The 26,013-nt window shown below is 36.1% G+C and overlaps 1 protein-coding gene across 4 annotated transcripts in view; it reads right to left on the bottom strand.

The window, feature by feature from the left end:
* Positions 1-26,013, bottom strand: part of ZNF385D (zinc finger protein 385D) — a 332,722-nt gene that overhangs the window by 106,992 nt on the left and 199,717 nt on the right. For 3 of the 4 annotated variants that reach the window (XM_077130026.1, XM_077130024.1, XM_077130025.1), the window contains one exon: positions 19,758-19,868. The exons of the other annotated variant lie outside the window; for it this stretch is intronic. In XM_077130026.1, coding sequence (XP_076986141.1) covers positions 19,758-19,868 — 111 coding nt within the window. The remainder of the gene's footprint in view (positions 1-19,757; positions 19,869-26,013) is intronic. 4 annotated transcript variants of the gene reach the window in all.

The following is a 26,013-nucleotide window of genomic DNA, read 5'->3' as shown; positions in this document are numbered from 1 at the left end:
CTTCCACTCATCCTATAGAAGCAAACCTTTGGAGAATCTTTCAATGGCATGCAAATGTGTCTATAATTATGTCTGTATATCTATTATCAGTCTATATGACTCAAAATGTCAACTTTCTGATACCTGAAAAGCAATTCACTGGATAACATTTTTGAAAATATTAGGTCAAGCCTGCTTTTATTACATAAGATCTTGTGGTTTAGATTTAGAAAAAAAGAGAGATAACCCAGAGTCAACTTGTCAGTTATCATGCAAAGCTACAAATTGATCTAAGAATTAACTTAGATGACATATGCATATATTTTAATATAAAATGAATATGCATGTTCAAAATTTTACTGGAAGAAAAAAAATGGCCAAAGTGACAGCATGCATTGGCAATAAGGTTACAAAACATAAATGGGTAACAGCAAGCCTAGATAATAGGTGATGGCTAGAGTAATTTGGGTAGAACATTTTAAAAGTATTTGCAAAGTCCCCTTGAGGGACTGGTGGAAAATGTGGAAATAATAAACTTCCTCACCTGGGGAAATTCTTATATTATCACAAGCACTAGGGGCTCCCAATTTAATAAGCCAAGCCCTCCATCTTGGGGTTTGCCCTTATGAAACTTATTCCTGCAAAGGAGAAGCTAAGCCTATTTATGTGTAAGAGTCACCATGTGACTTACACTATGTGTAAGAGAAGCTCTTTTGTTGCTCATCTGTGGCCTTTCTCTCTAAGCCAACTCTGCAGAAACACTCACTGTCCTCCCCCTTATGTGAGGCATGACTCCCAGGAATGTAAGTCTTCTTGGCAATGCGGGATATGACTCCAGGGATGAGCTTGGCCCTGGCATGATGAGATTGAGAAAGCCCTCTTGACCAAAGGGGAGAAAAGAAATGGAACAAAATAAAGTTTCAGTGCCTAAGATATTTGAAATAGAGTCAAGAGGTCATTCTGGAGATTATTCTTATGCATTATATAGATATTCAGTTTTAGTTTCTAGTATATTAGAATAGTTAGAAGGAAATATTTGAAACTGTACAACTGTAATCCAGTAGACTTGATACTTGATGATATTTGCATAACTATATAGCTTGTATTGTGTGACCGTGTGATTGTGAAAACCTTGTGACTGACACTTCCTTTATCCAGTGTATGGGCAGATGAGTAATAAAGACAAACAACAACAAGTAATGGGGGGATAAAAGGTATGGGATGTTTGAGGTATTCTTTTTTTATTTTTATTTCTCATTTTTATTTTTATTTTTTTGGTGTAATGAAAATGTTTTTAAAATGATTGTGGTGATGAACGCACAACTATATGATGATACTCTGAGCCACTAACTGTATACTTTGGATGATTGTATGGTATGTGACTATACCATTAAAATAAAATTGCATATAAAAATAAGTCATGGAATAAGATAGTTTATTTTTATCTCACATAACTATAGACAGTCTTGAGTTGTAAAAGAGGCTCTCTGAGCATGCTCTATCATGGTGCTCCAGAATCCTCAATAAGCAACTTTTACCCCAAGACTCAAAATGGCTGCTCCAGGCCCAGCCATCACATCTGCAATCCAGATAAAAGAGAATTAGAAGGTCATACCCTATTTCTCTAAGAACTTCCTAGAAATTGCACACAGTACAGGATCCTATTTGCCAGAATAGGATGTATCTCAAGGCCAGAATGTATATGTCACAAGGCTTCTCCCAGCATCAAGGAAAACTGAGAAATACTGACTTTGTTTTAACATTCAGTAAGTCCCTCTCTTTTCCTCGCTCATCTTTGGGAAGACTGCAGACTTTCATCTCCCAATCAGCCACCATTAGGGAAGATCTTCCTCCTGTTTTGGAGTTCTTTAAAAAACAGACAACAGGTTTTTAAAAATGATGGCAGAGCATCAGAAGAAGCCAGAATTAAGATAAATGAAGAATTCGAAAGTAATAAAAGTGATATTTCTCCTAAGAGGATAGAAGAGCTAATGAAAATAGATTCTGATGTTTCTCAGAATGTGTGTTATGCAAGGTATAACATACAGACCACAGTACACTGACACTGATCCCTTCTTATAGATAATGTTCCATATTACAATGCTCTAAATAAAAAGCAATGAATTTTCTAGGATCAAATCAAATCTTCGTACTTTTTATTTTAAAGTATATCAGATATTTTTCTCTGAACTGGCAGATTGAAAATGAATAAAATAAAGCAGAGCTTCAAAAATTTAAAAAATCAGTCAGTCAACTAATACTCAGTTATATTACTGATGAAGAAAGAAGTATTGAACATTAAACAATATTTACCATAGCACCTAATTTATGATTTTGGAAAAATACCTAGTATAAAAAGCAATCTTGTTTTCATGCCAATATCAAATACAAGGAGGAAAAACATTTAACACCTTTTAAGCATCTGCTTCTTTGCTTGCAATATCCCTTAAACCCTCAGAATTATCTTATATAATGGTATTATCATCTTCATTATATAAATGAGAATCAGACTAATAAAGTTAAAAAAAAACTCACAATTGTACTCAGCCTTTATTGGCACTGAGTCAGGATTAGCTTGGTCCAAGTCCCTTAGTTTTTCCATTTCACAAAGCTGGAGCAAATAATAACCTGGAAAATAACTCCTTTCTTATCTAAACTGAATTGTGAACTAGGTGGAAACTGAAGCACTTCTCTCTCGGTGACTTATCAAAGGATAAAACAGGTGATTCCTCCAACATTCTAAAATATTTACTACAGCAGATAATGCAATCCTCCTATCCCACTACCACCTTCCATATATGCACCAAAAGGTGGGTTAGTTCTTCTGACACAAGTTGCTGGAACTAAGCTCAACTTTTACCAGCAGCAAATCACTCACATGCTTACCGGAGAAGCAGAGACTGAAGGTGTGCTTTTACACATGCCGTTAACTCGGATAAGCACAGCTGGGCTGAGGAGACCACTTTTCCTAAATTCTGTTGCCAAGCTGATTTTATGATCTTCACTGGCAGATGATCAAATGAAAACTCTTAGCTTACAGCCAAGTTATCTTACAGCAGCTGCTGGGAGAAATAATTTAGAATGCAAATGTAGTTCTTAATCTATGGGAAAACTGCTGCAGTGATGGATGGCTCTTGAAGCAATAGTTCATGAAAGACACCTTTGATGCCCTCTAGAACTATGGAAGAGGAAATATTTAGCTGTCATTGTGTATGTGAGTGTGTATTCTTTTGAGCAATTGCCCTCATAGAGAGTATTGACATTCCATGGCAAGAAGTTTCAAGTTTTTAAAATCTGCCTCATTTCTCTTCTCCACATAAGTAAAATTGAGATCAGAAGATAGAAATGTAAACTAAGTTACAATTAATGTCTTCCTGGTAGCTAGGATTGCACTACCCCAGCCTATATAATCTAAAAGACATGGCAATGAGAATGCAACTATTTGCCTAGAAGTCCTTATCAAGGAAGTAGAAGCATTAGAATCTGTCACTGATCCTCCCTCTAAAGAATCGCGTTACTCTAAGTATGAATTATCAATTAAGATTGAAATGCTTTTTTCTTTTTATTCATCTCACTACTAACGATGACCTTCTAGAAGGACAATACATGAAGAGTTCACCGATTCATTCAACACCTTTGACCCTCTTCTCTACAGCTGAACAAAATCTTAGAAAACACTCATCCTGGTTTTTAGGAAGTTGCTGATTATTCCTTTGTGTTACTGAAAAAACTCTGGGCTTTGAGAAATATTATGTCAAATACCAGAGTTAACACAATAGAAAAATTTTCATCTCTGTTTCTGTTTTGTGAGGCATGGAAAATTATTATTTTGGAACTTCAAATTAATTTGAAGAATTATTAGAGTAAGAAAAAAGGGGAAATTCTTCTCATGAATAAAGGATCAGAAAAGGGAAAATAGTCCCATTTTGGTTTTTGCCTCTCTTATAGCTTGGTTTTATATACAATGGAGGCAAATGTATTTAAAGAATTTAATTTTGAATATTAGACTAGAAGATCTTCTCTTAATCTATGTGGTAGGTTCATTACTGTTGGTGTGAACCCATTGTAAATAACACAGGATTTCTTGAGGATGTTATTTTAGTTCAGGTGTGCACCGACTGAAAGAGGGTGTACCTTTATCTGATTACTATAAAGTCCTTTATAAGCAGAAGAAATTTAGACATAAAGAAAACCATGAAGAGGAGCTAAAAGCCAGAAGTCAGTGGAACCCTGAAGAGAAAGGAGAGGACATCGCCGCATGATGGGAAAACCAAAGAATTCAAAGATTGCCAGCAGCTAGTAATGCTACATAAATCCGGAAGAAGGCATTTAGCCTCTGAAACTGTAAGCCAATAAATTCCTATTGGTTAAGCCAAAACCAGTTGTGATTGTAGCCTGGCAAAAGTATAGCAACCTGTAACATGCCTCTGACTAGTCACTTTGGCTAATACACAAAGGAAAGAGTGATATGGAGCACTAAAGATGCCCATTTAAATCTTACTTTCCCCTGATCCCATGCCAGCATTAGCCACCTGTAGCCTTTCTTAGATTTACAACTGTCTACATCCGTAACCCACACTGGGATTAGGAAAATATCCCAAAGTCTTCACAATAGCTGAAGCCAGATGTATTGTGGTTGACAAATATCCCTCGTGTTCTTTGTGGTTAGATCTATCAAAGCCCTTGATCATACTCAATTTTTTTGATGATTAAATAGTGACAACTCATCTGGAAATAAACTCTTTCATTTCGCTATTGCCTGAATTGACATGTGGGATTTATGCAACTGGACATTCATTCTATTTGTAAATCCAGCACATGATGGAAGAGCCTAACAATGCTTTTGATGCTAAGATGCCAAGAAAAGCCCAGATCCACATGAATTTATGTAACATCCATGGACAGATCAAATACTATGATGTTAGAAAATGGAAGAAGCTCATGGGAAATAGGCCATATTAATTCACCCAGGAAGAAGCGTGGCAAAGGTATCTTCTCTCATCTCGCCTAAGAATGTCTCTATTTCTCATCATGGGGTGTGGATTTTTATGATTTGGGTAGGGAAGAAAAGGAAGAAGACAAACTAACAGAGGACTGAAACATAGAGCTTGGTTGAAATAAAAATTGGATGTATGTTATTCACTTAAACATTCAATGAATATTTATTAAGCTCTATATGGCAGAAAAGTGAACCAAGCAGATGAAAATCTTTGCTCTGACAGAACTTACATGCCACTTCAGGAGTGGACAATAAGCATAATAAAAACTTACTTACACAGTATGCTAGAAGGTTCTTTGGAAGGTAGAAAGTATGTTAGAAAGTTCTTAGAAGAAAAAAATGAGCAAGGTAAGGAGGGTGGGAGTGATAGGAGGCTGAAATCTTAAATGCAGTGGTGACAGTAAGCATAATGAGATGGTGATATTCTTGGGTATAGCTTGAAGAAGGAAACCATGTTGTAATCTGAGGAGTGACTATTCCAGGCAGAGAGAAGGGTCACTATAAAAACCTAGAAGTAGGGGTGAGCCTTGTGGTATTCAAGGTGTAGTAAGTGTAGGGCTAGAACTGAGGTGAGGTGAGTGAGATACTTGCCTTGAGCACAAAATTTAAGGGATGCTCCCCCCCCAAAAATAAGAGAACACTCAGTAATCAAGATAAATAACACATTAATGTAATATTTTAAAAAATTCAAATTAATGTTTCAAGCTTTTTGTTGCTTAAAAAACCGAGTTTTTTAGTACCTCCTTTAAATTTTGCACCCAAAGAGAGTGCCTCCTCACTTGCCTCACCTTAGTTCCAACCCTGCTAAGGAGCCCATTGTGACTGGAGAGGATGAAGCAAGGGGGACAGTGGGAAGATACAGGATCAGAAAGGTGCCTGAAGGCCATGTTTTTAAAGGTCATTTAACCATTCTATGGTTTTTGACTTTTACTGTAAACGAAGGGCAGCTGCAGTGGAGGATTTTGAACTGGAAATTAATCTGATCCCAAGTTCCATTTTTAAATGGCCATAACAAGAGTTAGAAGTGGGAAGAACAGTGAAGAGGCTGTCATAATGAACCACATGACAGATAGTGGTGGTTTGAAGCACAGTAGCAGGGTAGCTTGAAGGTGGTAAAAGTTGTCAGATTTTGGATATGTATAGAAGATAGATCTAACACAACTTGTGAAGGACTGGATGTAGGTTGTGATAGAGGAGTAAAGGAAGATTAGACCAAGCAACCAGAAAGATGGAGCCACCATTAGCAGAGAAGTGATGTCCATGAGCAGGTTTGGGGCATGAGACATGGCCTTCAGCTTTGAGCATGTCTAGTTCAGGATATGTATTAACTAATTAAGTTAACAGTAGTGAGTAAGCAGTTGAATATTTGAATATGCTCTTGAAGGAGAGAATTCAGCTGGAGATAAAGATACGGAAGTCATCAAAACACAGCAGGTGATTAAAGCCATGAGATCTCCAAGGAAGTGAGTAGAGACAGAGATGAGAAAAGGTCTAAGGACTGAGCACTTGCATACTTTTGAGCTCTGAGATTGGGGGAAAGAGAAGGAAGCAACAAAAAGCTTAAAACATGTAGCTAGTGAGGAGGACATGAGGAGAGACTGGTGTCCAGGAAGCCAAGAGAAGAAAGTGTTTCCCATGGAAAGGGAGATAACCTGCCAAATGCTGCTGCTAAGTCAAAGACTGAGAATTTACCTCTGAATGTAGTAAGAGGGTGGTTATTGGTAAACTTAGTAAGAGCTGTTAGAGTACTAGAAGTGATCACAGTGTGTTTGAGAGAAAAGGGGAAGGGTAGAATTGAGGACAGTGCTTTTCAGTTGGAAGGATAAGTCGGCTCAAGAGAAACTTTTATGGTAGCATATTTGTATGCCAATGAAATGACCTAGTAGAGCAGGAAAACTTGTGCTGGAGAGAGAGATGGGGAAATGCTGCAGTGATGTTACGGAGAAGGTGGCTGTTTTTGGAGGGAATGGTCATGGATTTGAGGGTTGTAATGGTAACAGGAGGAAAGGTAAAGTAAATGCCCATAGATCAGGCACCATGATATTGTCAAAGATCTTCTCTGATTGCTTTATTTTCTCAGTGAAATAGGATAAAAGGTTATCAGTTAAGTATTAGCATGGAAGAGGATGTGTTGGAAGGTTCAGGAAAAAAGAGAAGGTATGAATGGGAAAGTAAGTGGCCTGGGAAATGAAGTATGATTGCTGGGGCCACTGTGGATTTTTGGGCCTTATTTTAAATGAGACCGTTCAGCATTGTGGAATGCTTTTCTCCACCTAATTCAGCATGACAGTGTGGGATTGGTGTAATATTTGACAAAGGTTAGAGTTGTGCCAAGTAAAGACAACAGTGATAAAGAGGGTAAGGGATTTGAGGGTTTATGCAAAAGAGTCCCTATAATGACCCACCAGATATTAATATGTCCTCCATGGAGTCCTCTAACCAGAGTAGTCCCTTATATTTTCTCCATTATCCTTTGTTCCTGAGCCATCATGATAATGATGGGCTTCCTCTAACCAGTAATAAGAGTATAGAACAGTGGATTCCAAACCTGGCTGTACATCAGAATAGCTTGAGGAGCTCTTAAAATATTGACAATGATGACATTGGTCGATCATGAATCTTGAAATCTTTTGTGATAACTTATTCCCTTCCTCTACCTCTGCGAACCAAAATCAGAAAAACTTTTGTCATGATTACATCTTTTCAAGAGATATTACTAAGTTGTATGATATGCTAACTTTCACCCTAACACGCTTCAGTGGACTAGGCGTTTGTTTAGAAACAAATCAAAGCAAAAAATTTGGTTCTGTATAAAAGTACTTCTAATGGAGTCTTTGAGACTCTGTTTCTCTGAGGTTTTAATTCTTGGCATTTTTCAATTTAAAGATCCTCAATGTGTTTCAAGTTAGAGGAGATGGCAGGGTCAAAATTTTAGTAACTGGATCCCATCACAGATGTGTCACTTCCCCAAATCTGCCTCAAGTTTTCTGCCAACATTTAATGTGCTAATAGAATTACAACGTGAGCTAAACATCCCCCAAGGGACAAAACTATTTGGAGAAAGGGAAAAAAAAAAAAAAAAAAGACAGCTCTCCCATGAGTTATTCATTTAAACTGAAGTTCTATCATTTCATATTGAACAGTGTATTAAATAAGTTGTAACACATTTTTCAGTAAATTTGGATGCGTTATGAATATACAAGTATTGCCAATTATATTTGGCTGACTTTCAAAGTTAGGCATTAGGTCATAGGCTGTGACTACTGTTTAAAAATACGGGTAGTTTCTATACAATAATCATACTGTACACTAAGATGACTAATTCCTATGGCAGATCAGTTGACTAACCTCCCCGGGCTATTTTGATCTCCTATTCACAAGAAAATCCAATCTGCTCATTGCTAATAAGGGAAACGAAAGTGGGTATTGCAAAATATTGATGTTGATTATTAAACCTGCATAACGATGAAGCACCCCTGGAAGCAAGTGATCAGCCCCTACCCCAGGAAGATTTGGAACAATGGAGATACCAATGAACCAGTCTGAGCATTTGTCTCAGCTTCTCAAAGCCATATCGCATTCATCATGGCATGGCTTATATATTTCCAGATGGATTACCTTTTACATAAGCGATGCCATTTACCTTTGTTTTGTTTCACAAATTAAAGCTAAACTTAATAAGGTCTAAATGACTGTTTTTAAGGAAAATAAAGCCCCCTGTCTTTGTTGCCCTATTTCAGTCATACGTAGAAATATATCAATGTCATTGAGTCCAATCATGGAAGAAATTTCAGGATTTTCTTTAACAGAAAAGGTTTGATTTCTAGTAAAATCCACATTATCATGTAAGCTCATATTCTATTCTCTTTTCTGTATGTTCTGCACTCTAAATGTTAAAATATGTTTTATGACCCTCTACATTCTTCTTCCAGACTTTATAAAGTAATAAAAATAAAGCAAAATATAAGAGAGAGGAAAAAAAGGATCTTTGTGGAATTCGCAATGGACATATTAAATGTTTATTTAATCAAATATTTATTTTAAATACTTTATGAAATCAATGAATATTTTATTATGATAAAGTTTTATCATTATTATAGTAACTGCTCTGAAAATGCCACTGTTTTAAGAAATATGAGTTGGCTTAGAGAAATAAGAAATATTTTTGCTGCATAAAACATATATTTTTGACAATGTAAAACTAATGCTGAATTGCAGCAATTGATTTTAAAACATTTACTTCTCAATGTCTTTTAAAACCCTGAAGAAAATTAGTGTTCCTTTAAAAAGATAAAGATTAAAGATAAATATTTCCTTGCCCAAGCCAAAACAAAAACACAAACAAAAAAACTTAATTTAGGACACCATTAAAAATCAACAAAATTAGATTTGCAAACACTCTAGTAAATCATATGCTAAACTGTTTTTTACAGAACTACTGCATATTCATCGAATCGTAATCCATATGATTTTAATTTCAACAATAATAAATTAAAAAATGAAAAAAGTTAACCTGATAATAAGGAAACAATAGATTAAATGCACTTCTGAATTGAGAAGGCAAAAGCAGAAAAACAATGGTAATGTACTAAAAATTCTTAGCCAAACTTTGAAAGCTATTTTGAGAGAGGCTATTTTACATGAGAGAGAGAGTCAAAGAAAGACATGACAACTCAATGAGACCCAAATGTAAATGATAAAACCATCGTCAAAAGCCTTGAAGAAAAATGCTTTTCCCATCAAGCGATGATTTGTACTGGCCTCCAGGTGTAATATTATGTGCACTGATGAGCTGATCAACAGAACAGAACTTCTACCCAGCTGTAATCAAGAGTGATTGATGGTTGGGACAAAAAAGTTGATTATCATGACAAGTTCACTGATGCGAGAAAATAAGCTCTGCTTGGGAATTGGATAAAACCTGTTCAGAGACTACCTTCTGAAACCTTATTTATAAAGGAATCTAAGACAAACGTTAAAGTTGTACAGATGGACCTGATATACCCACAAACCTGAAAAGAATAAATTTGCCGTACATCAATCTCCATAGATTTCCAAAGTGAGGAATTTTAAAGCTCATTTAGGCCCAATAAAGAGTAAACCATATATCCTCAATGTTACACATATGGCTATTAAAAGAGCTCTCGTTCTCAAAACATAGAGAATCACTGTAAAGCACGCATGGACACAGAAAATTAAACTTTTGCAGTATACCCTGCCTGTATTTGCCCTTCTCAGCATCTTCCTCACACAGAGTTCCCCAAATGACTATAACCTTAACCACTATCAGTCTCAATTTACATCACAACATAGATTTGGCTGAGACAAAAGATCCCAGAGGCAATACTTCACTTTTAAAATGAGGTTTGGCAGGCTTGGAAAAGGTGAATCTGGGCCAGAATGTTGGGTATGAGTACAGTGTCCTAAAGTAGTAGCTAGACTATGCAGAGATTCATAGAATTTGATGGAATAAATCCAGCCTTTCAAATTGTGGTGACAATTTCTGATGCCATATAAGACATTTTAGCAATGCAAACCAAATGTGTTGTTCAATTTATAACATGCATTCTTGGTTCTCCTCAAGCTCATGATCAAACCAAATAACCATTCATAAACCAACCATCATAAGAAAATTTAGTGTGAACAAGATAAAGTGAATAAGTAAGTTCATTTCAAACTCTAAAGGATCTTTGGCCATGTGGACACATGGGAAAAGTAAATATATTGCATCACAATTATTCTAGTCAACTAATACAGAGAATAGGACAGAAGGAAATAGGCAATAATAAGTAGTCACCGTTAGGAAAGGAAGGGTACAAAGCGCCACAAAACCCAAAATGATATAAAAACAGACACTAACAAGAAGTTAGCTTTTTCTGAAATTCCTTTACTCCTCCGCTCAGGAACAAACATCTCTACTGTCCTAGTTTCCACAACTCAATGCTATGGAGAAACTGATGATCCATCAAATACCTAAATAACTATAATGAACTATGATGAAAAAGGCAATGATCCTGATAAACAGTCACTAAAATGAATGGGAAGGGATCAAAAAAAAAACTTAGTTCTGAGATCTTCAATCTACGGTAACGATTAATTTAGTTTCTACTTTTGGTTCCTACATGTTTTGTTAGTGCCTAGTAATCGTTTGAGAAATGTATAGAGTTGAAGAAAGAGATACAAAATTTAAGAAATGAATATAAGATATGAATATCAAGTCAGTTCTGGGCAACTGGGTTATAGGAAGGGTTTTATTCCATGGCTGATAATGATGACATCAATCAACAGTGATGAGCTTGCTGGTGTGCTCTGAAATCTTTAGGGTATAATCATGAAGTTAAAATTTGACTATAGCGTAGTGAAGGCAAGGTTCACGATCATAAGAACCATTTTCTAGGCCAGGCTTAAGTCTAATTCCACTTATTCACTTCCCTTTGAAGACATGTAAGTGTTCATTTTCAGGTTTCCAGGGAACCAGTTGCTTAGGATATGACTCCTGCATGACAGAGAGATGAAGCACTGAGGAAAAAAAGAAAGCCTAAAATTCACTTTTGTTAAAATAGTAATTATCCTATCTTAAAGACTCCTGTTTCTAAATTCATTTTCTTGTTATAGCAATAATGGAAAATGTTTCTGATCTTGAGCACTTCATTCATTTATTCATTCAACATTTATTGAGTGATATTAAAACTGGTAGAGCCTTCCTACATGTAGCATTAAGAGGCTTCTTGCTAATCCTTTGCGGACCCATGGACACATTTTAGTTCAGTTAATTAGAAATATACCTTTTGTTTTATGACATTTTACCCTTCTCCACAACATTCTGACCTACAACGCTGTGCCCATCCATGCTTTACTCTCTTCTCAAACTCTTCCCATTCTATAGGCGAGATTTGATGAAATAGGTTCCCAGCACATGTTCTCTCCTACCCCTTGGATATTCACTTACTACAAGAGGATTGCCCTTTAAGTCACTCAATTTTGAAATATGTTCCAGCATTATATGAGTGTAGCATGGGCATCTAACTTTGATTAAGTTCTGTGTTGTGTTCAGAACTTGAGTGAACAATAATCTCAGTTGAAAACTCTCAGCTGATGCTAATGCAAGTCTCAAAATCCATTTCCTTTAGGACATGCCACCTTGTACGATGAATAAAATCACTTAAGCTGGAACTGAAGAGCCCTCCTAGATGTTCCAACCGTGAAGGGATCTTGAAAACATCAGACAAATTTTCTAGGCTTTGTTTTCTCCAATTACAAAATCCACAAAATGGATAGAATGATCTCAGACTCCTCTACTCCCTGAGACGACAATTCTGAGTTTTTCACAGTATTCCATAGACATACAATACTTCTCTGCCTCTGCTGGTCATATCTAAAATCTTTTCCTTTCCAGACTTTCAAGGTCAAATTTTCCATGTCTAGGAGAAGTCAATAGAAAGGTGAATTTCGTCGTTTTGTTTCTCTTGATATATAAAAGGAAAAAAGCCCAGAGAAATACTTCCATGAAGATTTCTCTTTTCTCAGCCCCTTCCCCTTCATTCCACCCACAGATGAAACTCTAGGGTATCAAAGCCTGACTCTTGAGAGCCCTAAAACATCTGTATTGCTAAAGTTTTATTTTTAAAAGCCTCCTGAAGAAGCACACTGTTTAAACAGGTTCCTTTGCTCTTGCCTGGCCCATTTCCTCCTGAAATCTCTCCCAGCCAGGCCCAGTATTTCTAGCTTGGTCCTCCTGTTCAAGTTTCATTTTCAGAGAATTCCTGAGAGAGCCATGGGTTCACATAAGAAGGAGAAGCTAGTGAGGCCGAAGGATGAAATGAGTCTCAAAGGCACACTCAGAGTAGAAGCCCATCAAAAGGACCTCTCAGTCACTTGTTTCAAACACAGCCACAACCTACAGTCCAGCACCACCCACTGGGGAGCCAGTTCCTCATGGGGCTGACCCTGACAGACTGCGGAAACCTCATCAGGTTTCCAGAGGCAGGAGCTCCTCTTTTATGGAAGCTGAACGGCCCTATCAAAGAACTGTTTGGAAGAAGAAAACGCACCCAGTGGGAAGGCCACGGTGCTCAGGCCAAATAGCTCCAAACAGCTCCAATTAGTCCTGGGGACTAACAGAGGGCACTCTCTTATGAAAGAGATGTTTCAAAGCTACCTGAAAATTTCATCTAAAACTGGGTCTCCCAGAAAAGCCTCTGGGACATAGCAGTAACAGCAACAGTCTTCAAAAGAGGTTGACAGTTTTTAACAGATGCAGCATTTTCAGGGACAAGTTGTCCCTGCATTTTTTAAAAGATAAAGATTTACCAGGATGGAATACCTCTTCTTAGCACATGAATATGCCAAATGCAAACACTTTAAACAGGGTAAAATCACTTTAAATGCTTTGTTAAAAGAAAGCAAAAATATTTTTAAAGTTTGATGTTTCTTAAGTATTTTAACATTCAAAGAACAAAAAAAATCACAACTGCATTGTTTATTCCCCCAAATAAGAATGACCCTCCCATTGTATTCGCTGTACAGTTTATCATCCAAATGCATCCATTTAATATTTTACCTGATCTGTACAGCATTACAGTAAGGTATGACTAGTCATTTGAAATTAGATGACTGTGGATCCTTACACACCAAAGTGTCAAAGGTCACACGGTCTGTCCAATTCCTAATTCCTGTCCAATTCCTAATCCAATGATTTTCCTACCATTTCACTCTGCTTCCCTAAATTTTACTTTCAGCTTGGGGATTAGTTGCACACCCCACTTGCATACATTTTTATTAGCCTTTCTCCTAGGATATGCAATAGATGCTAAAATTTGAATGTGGGGATGATAATCTCTCGGGCATTTCCTGGGCATGTTTGTAGATAGCAGACACTGCCAGAGAATAGAAATAGGAAAAAAAAATACTTAGAAAATTACAACTGATGCCTGCAAAATGGCATTATAATTTGGAACAAAGCATGCTGTTTGAAAACTATAGCAGGATAGTGGGGATGCAACAATTTCTTTTTCCTTTATAAAAATAGAACCCGCTAATAAAGGAAATTCAGAAAATAAAAGTAGAAGTAGGGCAGTGTTACGGTGGCTTAGTGACAGAATTCTCACCTGTCATGCCAGAGACCTGGGTTCGATTCTTGCCCATGCAAAAAAAAAAAAAAAGTAGAAGTAAAAGAATAGGCCTTCAACCACTATTTCTAGTTTTTTTACAAGTAAAAACATAAGTATTTTATAATATATATACATATATATATAAGTAGTACTTTCTTTAAACATTAGCCTCCACAAATAATGCTGATTTAAATAAAATCAAGACTGTCTTAAGACCTAATATTAAAAATGTTTAATTATTTAGTTGGTTGTCTGGTAGGACAATAAGTACTTCTAACAGCATCTTCAATATTCTATTATCACGTTTGGTTATGGAAGTTATGAGTAAGAGATCTGAATTAAAATTCCAACATACGCTACATTTCTGGTTTCTAAAATGTGGATGGGTGATGCAATGGTGGCACAGTGGCAGAATTCTCGCCTGCCATATCGGAGACCCGGGTTCGATTCCCCGAGCCTGCCCATGCCAAAAAGAAAAACAAACTTTAAACTGCAGACAAGAATTATGATTACGATGTCATAATACCATCAGTAAATATATCAAGTGTACTGCCCCTTTTGGGACATGTCCAAGCGCTTCAAGCAATGCTATCTTCTACTGAGATTTGTTTCCCTGCTGGTCTATCAAGCAGTCCCCTAAAGTAAGCCATGCTTCACAGCCCTGAGTTATAAAGGACATGTTGTTACTATGTTATGGTTCAGTAATTTGAATTTATATTTAAATTTTTAACATGTTTATGTTTGAATTGTGAATGTGACTGAATATGATTGATGCTATTTGAGAGGACACTTGCTTGTGGCTGAGGCTAAGCCAGTGAATGGTTTTCCATAACCATTTGTAGCTGCATCTAGTTAGTTCCATAAATGAAGTTCCATCCCTCTCTGCAGGATGGCCTGACATAAAAGGAGACACAGAAACTTCAACCATGCCATTATTGCAGGATCCGCCGGGATATCTTGCTGCTTTACCTTGACCAAATGAGGCAGAAATAGTAGAGGAAGTATACATTATCCCTGCCCTGCCAGCTGCCTGCCAGGTGGCCTGGCACAAGTCAGCATACTCTCCGCACCTTAATTTAGATGTGTGAAATTAGCAAATGGTTTCTTCTGTCTAGAGCCTATTATGAAATTCTATTGTTAGGCGATTACACTTAGTGAGCCTTTGGTTCTACAATTTTTTTTGTTCCTTTATTCGAGAACTGAGATCTTATTTTCTAGTCTAAAAACAATCTGAGTATTCATTCTTTACTTCACTTGGTCTTACATCCTTGATTGCTTTGATTCAAGTGGTTTTTCAGAGGCATACTTACTAACTTGCCCAGGCCCCATTCAAATAATTGGCCAAGTTATAATATTTCAGTCATTCATCAGAAGTTTCTTGCATAACCAATGTATGTTTCATATGAATGTAGAGTTTGGTTTTTTTGTTTTGTTTTGTTTATTTTAGGAAAAAGCCTTTAATAGAAGAAGGCTATCTGATTTAAAATGCATGATATAATTTATTCCATTTTTTTTTTAGGATTATCAGCCAGACCCAAAATGGAAAAAGTACTGTACAAAAGACAGCTATGGCATGTCACCACATTACAGAGTTTATAACAAGAAGGGTTAAAAAATAAATAGGGCGGGCTGCAGTGGCTCAGTGGGCAGACTGCTTGCCTGCCACGCCGGAGACCTGGGTTCGATTCCATGTGACTTCCCATGCAAAAATATAAACAAATAAATAAATAAACAGCATTGAATAAGCAAATTCATAGAGTCAGAAACTAGAATATAGATTACCAGGGGCTGGGGTGGGGGTAGGCAGTGGGAGTTAGTGCTTAATCTGTACAGATTTTCTGTATGACGTGAGGGAAAAGTTTTGGTAACAGATGGTAGTGATGGTAGCATGACAAGGTGAACATAATTAACAGCAATGAATGATATATTTAGGGTGGTAAAAAAGGGAAATTTTAGATTGTATATATATTTTACTTGAATAAAAATGATAAACAACAACAACAGAGAACTGTACACACATCAGTGACTCCTACTCTAAAGTACGGGCTATAAAGTACAAGTATAATAATATTCTTTCAACAATTGTAACAAAGGTACCACATGAATGCATGGTGTTAATAATAGGGAATGGTTTTATAAAGCTACAACTTCTCTAATAAAAAGTATTAATAATAATAAAAACGTATACAAAAATAAATAAAAGCTTAGATTGAAAGGAAGTGGAATTTCTATGATCTAGAGATGAAAAGAACCACAAGCTGTTACTTACACTGGAAAGGGAAAGAAGTTTAGATATGTGGAAAGGTTCATAAGATAAAAATACTTTCCAATGTGAAAGATTTGACCAAGCATCCCACTGAATTATAGTGTTACTTTTCCAGAAAGAGTCTAGGTTTAAGAATGGAAACAGAAAGACAAGTCCCAGACTTACCTAGAAAAGGCAATTGTATTGAGATTAGAAAGTCTTTCTTTAAGTAAAAATGACCAGTATGATTTCATACATTATTTCTTCTTTACTTAAGGGTTACCTTCTCATATATGGATGTTACCTCCAATTGATTTTGGTGTTCAGTATCTAAATATTTTATAAAATTCATATTTATGGATATGACCAGTAAATAAATATAAGTTTCCAACATATTAGTCCTATCATTGAAATAATAATGCTACAGACATTTTTTAAGTCTCTAAGGGAGTTTGCACTCCTGCATTTCAATTCTGCAGTGACCATGTTTTGATTATGAAACACGTTTAAAATGTCGCTGTACAATTTATAAACTCAACAACATTGGGTCTTCCTATTTAAAAAAAATAAAACTGCATATTTTAGAAGTAGCACTGAGTAGTGAATTTACATGTAAGACTCAAGAGAAGGAAAATGTAAGGGCAATGAATTCACATGTCCAACTTCCACAGAGCAAGGAAACTGGACTAGATAACCATCTATGAAAGGGAGGTGGTTATGAAATTCAGTTCAAACCTAAGTAAGTTTAAGAATGGCCTCTTAAACATGTCCATAGCATTAAGTCCTGAATCTGTGAAACTTTTACTTTACATGGCAAAAGGGAATTAGGTAGCGGATGGAGTTACTGCTGCTAATCAGTCGAATTTAAAATGGAAAGATTAACCTGGATTATCTGTGTGGGCCCAATGTAATAACAAGGGTGCTTAAATGTTGAAGAGGGAGGCAAGAGAGTGAGTGTGGGGATATTTCATGTGAGAGGGATTTAAGCAGTCATTGTTGGCTTTTAAGATGGAAGTGGGTCATGAGCCATGGAACAGAGGAGGCCTCTAGAAGCTACAGAGGGTAAAGAAACAGTTTCTTCTCTACAGCATCTAGGATACAGCCCTGCTAGTACCTTGATTTTACTCCAGTGAGACCCATTTGGGGATTGGACCTCCAAAACTGTAAAATAATTTTGCATTACTTAAGCCACTAAATCTGTGGTACTGTGTCACAACAGCAATAGGAAACTAACACGTATCCACCTGGTGAAGAGCAAGGCTGGAATACTTTAATTATGACGCAGACTCATCAGCCCAAATCCTCCCAATTGTCTTGCCCATTTTCCTTTTACCATATGCCTGAGGAACCTGAAAGTAAAGTTGTGAGAATGAGGAAACACTTTTTCCTAATAAATACATATTGGTTCCTATAGCGTCTTGAAATTTCATTAGCAAAATTAATTGTTAGTATATTTTACCAAGGAAACAAGATTGCACTTTAGTAGAGAAGCATGTTAATGGGTGAGCATGAATAGAAATATTTATGTGTTTCCAATATTATATCTGACAGTACTTCTAGAGTCCCAGAAATATTATTTTGATATCTATCTGTAGGATTAGAGATGTTCAAAACATGGAACCACTCTCTTGACATGAAGAGTGAATCATCACTGTAAATGATATATATATATTTAGCCTGGATGGATATTTTACACTGAGTGGGAGAATGAATTTAATGACCTTGGCATCTCTTTTGGACTCTTGGTCTACAGAAAGTTTTCTTAATACATAATGAAGATATTGACCGTGAAATCACTAGCAGGAGTGACATTTGAAATTGTCTTATTAGATGTAAGAAGTTAGCAACATGGCTTCTAGGAGACTTTTGCATCATTGTCTGACTAGTTCCAAAGTGAAATATCAATATGACTTAAGAAGTAAAGAAACCAAGAAGGGGCCACTTAAAACACCAATTAGGGAACTATTTGATTGTTTACCAATTATTTAGAAAAGATCAAAGTCATAACTATTGAGCTCAGAACTCGTATTAACATATTAGAGGGGCTCTTTTTAACAATATCTGGAAGAGATCATTCTGCAACATTCATCATTCAAAAATATTCTGCTATTAATAAATTGAACAACTCCAGCAAATTTCCTAAAATTCAAATCAAACAAAGGTGCTTAATTAAAAAAAAAAAGAACAAGAAAAAAGAAAACACCTCCCTTCACATAAATTGCTACAAATATTTGTATTGTTTTATAGCAGCCGATGCCATTTGTATCTCAATACACAGGAAAACATATCCAGACAATCTACCTCCCTCTTTTTGTATGGCATCAGAAGTAATGTTATAGAACTACTTAACAATTGCCTTTGTAGGAATGAGTTCAGAAGATAGCAGCAATCCTTATGAACAAAGAAAACCTCTATTTAATTTGTGCCACATTACATTTATGTCCTGTGCCTGTCTAATACCCCATTGTCATTATGAGTGCGTCTAAGTAAGACATCTACTTGTCCGGGGAGATTAAACATTGGATGACCTAACATTCTGCAGAGTCCAGATCTGTTGGGTCCTCTGCACACTGTACACATATCAATTTAGGACAAGTTAATGGCATCTTGGAGGAGTCCCATTTTGATAACATGGTGTCTCCTGCCTACCTAGAGTGTGAATCAAGCCTCTTAACTCCCATTCCTTCCAAACCAACATTCCCTGCATCACTTAGGACCAACTCCACAGCAAGACTGGTTCAGAAATGATAATATCTTCATATTGGTCACAGTCAAATTAACATCACCATAATTGATCCAGAATCTGTCCTGATGCTTAGAAAAGGGACTGTCTGTGAATAACTAGCAGAACACTTCTCAGGTTCACCAATGTCTCCCTATCCGTCTCGTTCTCACTTAAGTTCTATTCTTCTGGGGCTTGAATACTTTGAGATCTTCAGGACTCCCTGTTAAAATGCTAACATTCCTTTTAGAAAAGTAACTTGAGAGCTTAAACACCAATATAATGATGGACCCAAGGGCCAACCTGGAATCAGGGTCACCAAACAGGACAAAAAAAAATTTATGAAGCTCAAATTTTGAGACCTATCTTCTTTCCAAGGTATGACCTACCAAAGCCCTCACTGGTTCTAAATTGGACTATTTTCCAAAAGGAAAATGTATTAGCTAAATTGAGCATTCTCCAGAGACAAAAAAAAAAATACCATTAAACAACAAGTATACTAGATCATATATGTGTTTTTTCGTAGTAAACAGCAAGATATAACATAATAAACTCTAAAATTAAAGCACATAAGGAGTTAAAATGTTATCTTTGAATTTTGACATGCTCAGTTATTGGAGAAGAATGTTTAAGCAATCTCTTCTCCTGCAAGATTAGAACAGCATAATACATTTTTTAGTGAATATTAAATGATAAACTTACATCAGAATTAAATCTCAACTGGCAAATGTTGCATGATATGATTTGCTTTCTTCGATGAGGAAGAGGAACCCCGAATGTATGATTTATTACAGCTTTCTGAATCGGGTCCATCTGTAATAAGAAAGAGAAAAAAAAAAAAATAGAAATAAGGCTTGTCAGTTCCACTGGAATGTTGCCTATTTCATTAAATAGCCAGTCTGTACGGCTTCAATCTACTGCTCACATTATAAAGAACATTTTTATTCTACGAAATGGCATTTCTACTTTCTTAGAAAATAGACAAAAATAAACCTGAAATTCAGTATGATAAGGAAATGAAAAGTGTACTCATTATAGAATGCACACTATCCGTTTTTCTCATTTAGGAACAACAATTGTCTCAGTTTGATAATCCCTAGGTATAATTAAAGGTATTATCAGAACTCAAGTTCCTGCTAAATGCCATCATTCTTACACAGAAATGTGTCTATACCATTGCCCAAAATGGACCTCAAAATAGGGTTGGTCAGTCGAGCAGCTATTAAAATATCACACCATTATCCAACATTAACATTACCCTGTTTGGGATTTTTTTACTCCCTACGAATATGGCATCCAAATTCTTCTTTACAAAAATAGTGACAGAGCAGTTAACTTAACAATCATTTATTGACCTAATGTACTCTGTTATCCTACTGCCTTATTATTTGGTGTTTACAGAGCTTGGGCAAGAGAGAACATGATTTTCCTTCTTCAACCCATCCCCAGGACAGGGCAAGCAACCACAAATTTGTAGCATTGACAATCCAGCTCTAATAAAACTGAATATCTCCTCACCAGGTTTTGCCCTATGTCTATACCACTGATTCTGTCAGAGGCATATCAAGACTTTGATCTGCTTCTTAATACTCATGCATCTCTTTGTTTATCTGTGTTTAACTCTTAAGGTTTGATGAGGTTTAGACATGATAAGTCATGAAAAGTACTTAGCACAATCAGTGCTGGATATACCATGATGTCAATAAATGTTGGTTATTACATTATCTCTACTGCAACACATGTAAAGATTATATTAACATGTGCTCCATACTCTTGGCGCATTACCTGTTCCTCGTGTAGTCAAAAAATCATTTCAAAACTATAACTTTGTAACTCGTAAATCTTGTTAGAGACAAAGTTCTTAAGATAGTCCTCACAATGGGTAGAGATACTCAGCAATGATTTTAGCACGAAAGAAAGGTAAGAATATGTCTCAGAAATTGATGTTCTAATATCAGCTCCTGTGACACATTATAATTCATTAATTTCCCTGAGCAAGTCACTGATAAATTCTACCTCCTCTTATGAATTTCAAGTCACTAGAACCACTTAACTCAGGCTCTCTCCATTTGTAGGCACAACCTCTATTGGGTTGCCTATGTACCCTTAATGGACTATGTACACTTAATAAGAATAACAATCACAAAATTAATACCACTCAGCATTTATTAAGACCCTACTATGTGCTAAACATTAGGCTAGGTGGTTTACACATTAAACAAGTACACTGATGGCTCATGGGTTTTATCATTTTGATCTTCCACCATCCCTTTAAATTTAGTATCTGATATTAATCTTTGCCCTGATTCTGGATGAAAAGTGACTGTCCCAATGATTCTTCTGGTCATTTCTGGGTATTACAAATTCTAGCATCCACTCTCCCCTTACTGATAAATGCTATCACGTATAATTATTAATCAGTTTTATTGAGGTATAATCCATACAAAACAAAGTTCACCAATTTTAAGTATGCAGTTTGATGAGATTTCACAAATGCATACCATCATGCATATTATCATATTAAACATTTCCATTCTCCACCACCCCCACCAAATTTCCTACATGCTCCTCTGCAATCAATCCTTGCCTCCCACCTGCAACCCCTGGAACAACTGATCTACTTTCTGCCACTACAGTTTTGCCTTTTCTAGACGCACATATAAATGGAATTTTACAGTATTTGGTCTTTAGTGTTTGGCTTATTCCATTCAATAAAATGCTTTTTAGATGCATCCATGTTGTTGTGTGTATCAATAGTTTGTTCCTTTTTATTGCTATGTAATATTCTTCTGTATGGATATACCACAATTTGTTTATCCATTTGTCAGCTGATGAACATTTGCTGTGCCACCAGTAAATACTATGATATTTTCACATCTTAATACACAATTTAAACTTATTCCTTAGTTCAGTTGAGTGTCTTAATCCAGACACCAAAAATAAATAAAAAATTGTGCCATCTCTTTTCTTCATCTTAGGCCTGCTCTAGGCTAGTAGTACAAAAGACTATAGGAAACAGAACAGGCTTGTTCTCTAAATATACTTCCAAGAATTCCACCCCATAAGTGTTCAACCCTTCCTCAATCCTGTATCACCTCTGTTTCCTCAGTACTGAAATGGCAATGCACAGACATTGAGAAAGTTAGAAGCCATATGGAACACGATTCCAGGCTACTTCTCATTCTGTTCTTATACCCCCTTAAAAATAGCATCTCAAAGCTTCTATGACAAAGCCACAAAGAATACTGGGGGATAATTATCCCTTAGGCCAATAGCTGAAAAAAAATTAAAAACAGAAAGAATTCATTTACTCAGAAGTAGTTGCCTCAACATGCTTCTGTTTCACCTTTTCTGTGCATAAATGGGGCTCATTTCTATCAGGAAATAAGGTGAGTTATTCTTATAACCCCCTAAGAATCTCAATATCCTCTTATGATGTTTTATTGAAATAAAAAAGAATTGCATATTTATATGCTTTATGCATATTTATATGCTTTACGCATAATTTAAGATGACCTCTGAAAATAACTAGTAGTGAGTTATCGTATACTGGTGGGCAGAATATTATTTGTCTTTTAGTAACGCTGGTGAAGCAGTGACCACATTTAATCCAAATTCATGTAGGAGGTATTTTGGAACTAGAGACTTCATGCAAATGTGGCATATTCCCTAGATTTAATTCTTTTGTTTGAATTGAATGATGCTCTGATCATCATGGTTATGAAATCAGATTTCAAAATGCAAAGTGGTATATTCTTCTTCAGGGACAATTTTGTTTGCCATATACTTAAGAAAAAAACTGAATTATTTTTTAAATTGGATTTCAGGAACTATAGTTACACCATCAAAAGTAATTATCTTTTATCATTTTAGGACTCTAGTATGACAAAATGATAAAAGTTCAACATCTTTATTAATGAGCATAAATCACCATATTCTCCCAGATAATATCTGCATATATAAATATGTATAAAAACATTTACAACAGGGAATTATGAGATGGCTAAATCAAAATAATAACCAGTTGTATTGTTAAATAGTTAAAGGATACCACATGCTGTGTAACTGAAAGCAGCATCTACTATTAAATCAGGGGACACATATACAGGCATTTTGATCATTTTGGTCCAAGTTTACCATTACTTACCATTATAATCAAACATTTTGTTCAGAAAGAAAGTCATATTGGTGGGTGTATCTCCATGAACTAATAAGTTGGGTCTGTCAAAACAATCACACCTTATTGTGTGCATGAATATTATCATTAGGAGTTTTTCTACAAAACCTGTCTTAGGGTGTGCCAGTATATGAAATAGGCAAGAATAAAAGGGGTTCTTTGGTCAAATGAGTTGTAGGAAACCTAGCTACTATTAGCCTGGATATTCAAAGTGCACATTAAAATATTAAATTCTCTGAGCTATCCTACGGCAAAAACACCAGTTCTAAGGAAACAATCCCTTTAATATGTAGTCAAAGTTTTGTTGTTTGCTTGTTTTTTTGCACTACTGTTCAATGGCAGAGAGATTAGGAAATAGTCATTCTGAGAAAATACAGTTATAAAAATATGAATTAAAAAGTAAAGCCTTCAGGGTGGTGCGTTGGTGGCTCAGTGGCAGAATTCTCACCTGCCATGCCAGAGACCGGGGTCAGATTCCCGGTGCCTGCACTACAAAAAAAAAAGTAAAGCCTTCATTACATTAGTAAAGACACTAAACCAATAACAATGTGAAACAGAAAGGACATGCATAAAAACGTGGCACAAAATTAAAAACACAACTAGTAAGAGGCCGAGCCAGCCAATTTCCTCAAGCTTCCCACTCTGCATAAGTGACAATATCTATGTGGTATTTAACAGCATATTTACCTAATTTCCAAATCGGGATATTTTGAAAGCTAGTGCTTTTGAACTCCATTATCCAAGCCCCCCCAAAAAAACAAAAGTGAGGACTGACACACTACCAATTGATATGCTTACCCGAACTCTAGACCAAAATTCAATTTCAAACTCAGCCTATGGCCTTATTTAAAGCCAAATGAATATGTTTCTCTTCATTTCAGCCTTAAAGATCTTTGCATTTCTGTCTAAAGCAGAGGTTTTCCCTCTCCTTCCTTCTGGGCATCCAGCTAAATTGATTTTATAAATGAGTATACAAGGGACAAAGTCTCCAACACAGAGGCCCCAGCTCAAAATCCCTTGGTCTGGGAGACCATTTCCGTTTTCAGAGAGGATAGGGAGTAACTCAAGGTTTACATTTCCTACCCAAAGAGACCTTCTCTCTTTCAGTTTCTATTACTGTTGTGGCTTTCAGCTTTTAAGTCAAATAATATAGAACTTAAATGCCAGGACATTTAGAAGTCTAGAAATAGAAAGGTTACCTCTTCCAGCTGGTATTTCCAGTTAACAAAGACCAATAACAATAACTTAAATGTTACACTTCTTGGTCACACTTTATGAGCATTTACTGTGTGTTTGATGTTTATAAGCATTATTTCCATCCTAACTACTTATTGGAGAGCTGCTACTGGTATTTGCCCAATAATAAACACAACTAATAAAGGAAGAGCCAGCTAATTTCCTCAAGCGTCGTATCTGCACTGCTGCCTCTCTCGGGTGCCACAGTCAAGCTCTATGATAAATATCTTCCTGGATATTTGTGCTGATGTGCTACTAAGTGCCAATGAGCAGAGACCCTGATATATTACATCAACTTGGAATTACCAAAATTTGTGCTTCTATTACTTAGATTCACACACTAGAGAACACCAATGGAAAAAAACTTCGAATATTCCCATTCCCGCAACAAATTTGTCCATTCAAAGGTTTTTCAGTTTTTGTAATTTTTACTTAACTTTTTAGTAGACACACAATTTACACACACAAAAAAGAGGCAAACCTTTTAATTGTATCATTCATCCATATTATTAATATGCCTTTTAATTGTATCATGCATTCATATTATTAATATGCTTTAGGAGATACTGACAAAAAGTTTTTCAAAATGATTGTTTCACCTTGAAACTTCTGAACACTTAATTTTACATAGTTGCAAGCACATGCTAGAAAGAATATTTCATTTCATTTTCACTTAACAGCATATCAAAGGAGTACTTTCGGGCGATGTGACAGTGGCTCAGTGGCAGAGTTCTCGCCTGCCATGCCAGAGACCCAGGTTCGATTTCTGGTACCTGCCCATGTAAAAAAATGAAGAATAATGAAGAAAGAAAGAAAGAATACTTTCATTTAACTTCAGTTTTTGTATTTAACAATTAAACGATGCCATAGTATTTCAGCAAATGATTGTACCATAATTTACTTAACCATTTCTCTGTTGTTGGATATTATAGGTTGTTGCAATTTTAAATAGTACTACCCAGATCATCTCTGTACTTGTAACTTTTCCAAGAACAACAGCATCTTAGAGCTGTCAAGAATCTCCATGATCATATTTTGCCATCTTATCTTATTAACAAATTCACTAAGGCCAGAGAAGCAAGTACGAGGGGTAGAAATTGGACAAGAAACCAACTCACCACCACCCACTTCCAGGCTCTTGCCACGGTAATATATGACATTTATCTAATCCTTTCCCCTTTTCCCAAATATTAGAAGCAACAAATGGTTCAGGGCCGTCTAACTTCCTGCTGCTTTTATTGACTAGCTGCTTTATTTTAACCTTTCTATGCTTCCAAGTCATCACCTTTAAAAGGGAATAATAATGACCACTGTGGAGTTGATACAAATAATGAGTTCATGTAACATCTATATGGTGCCCGGTACTGTGCCTGGCACATAGAAAGCACACAATAAGTGTAGCTGCTTCTGCTATTATTTTATAGCAATGATAGTAAATACCACCATTCCTTTCTGGCAGCAGAAAACCTATAAAGAGTAGAAAGATATTTCAAAGAGTCCGTGTGAACACAAACAATAAAGGAAAAGATAAATAAATTCAACTCC

This window comes from Tamandua tetradactyla, chromosome 15 (assembly GCF_023851605.1).
Source record: "Tamandua tetradactyla isolate mTamTet1 chromosome 15, mTamTet1.pri, whole genome shotgun sequence".
NCBI lineage: Eukaryota > Metazoa > Chordata > Mammalia > Pilosa > Myrmecophagidae > Tamandua > Tamandua tetradactyla.
Note: the sequence above shows the minus strand (reverse complement) of the source record. Positions and strands in the feature narration are given on the sequence as shown.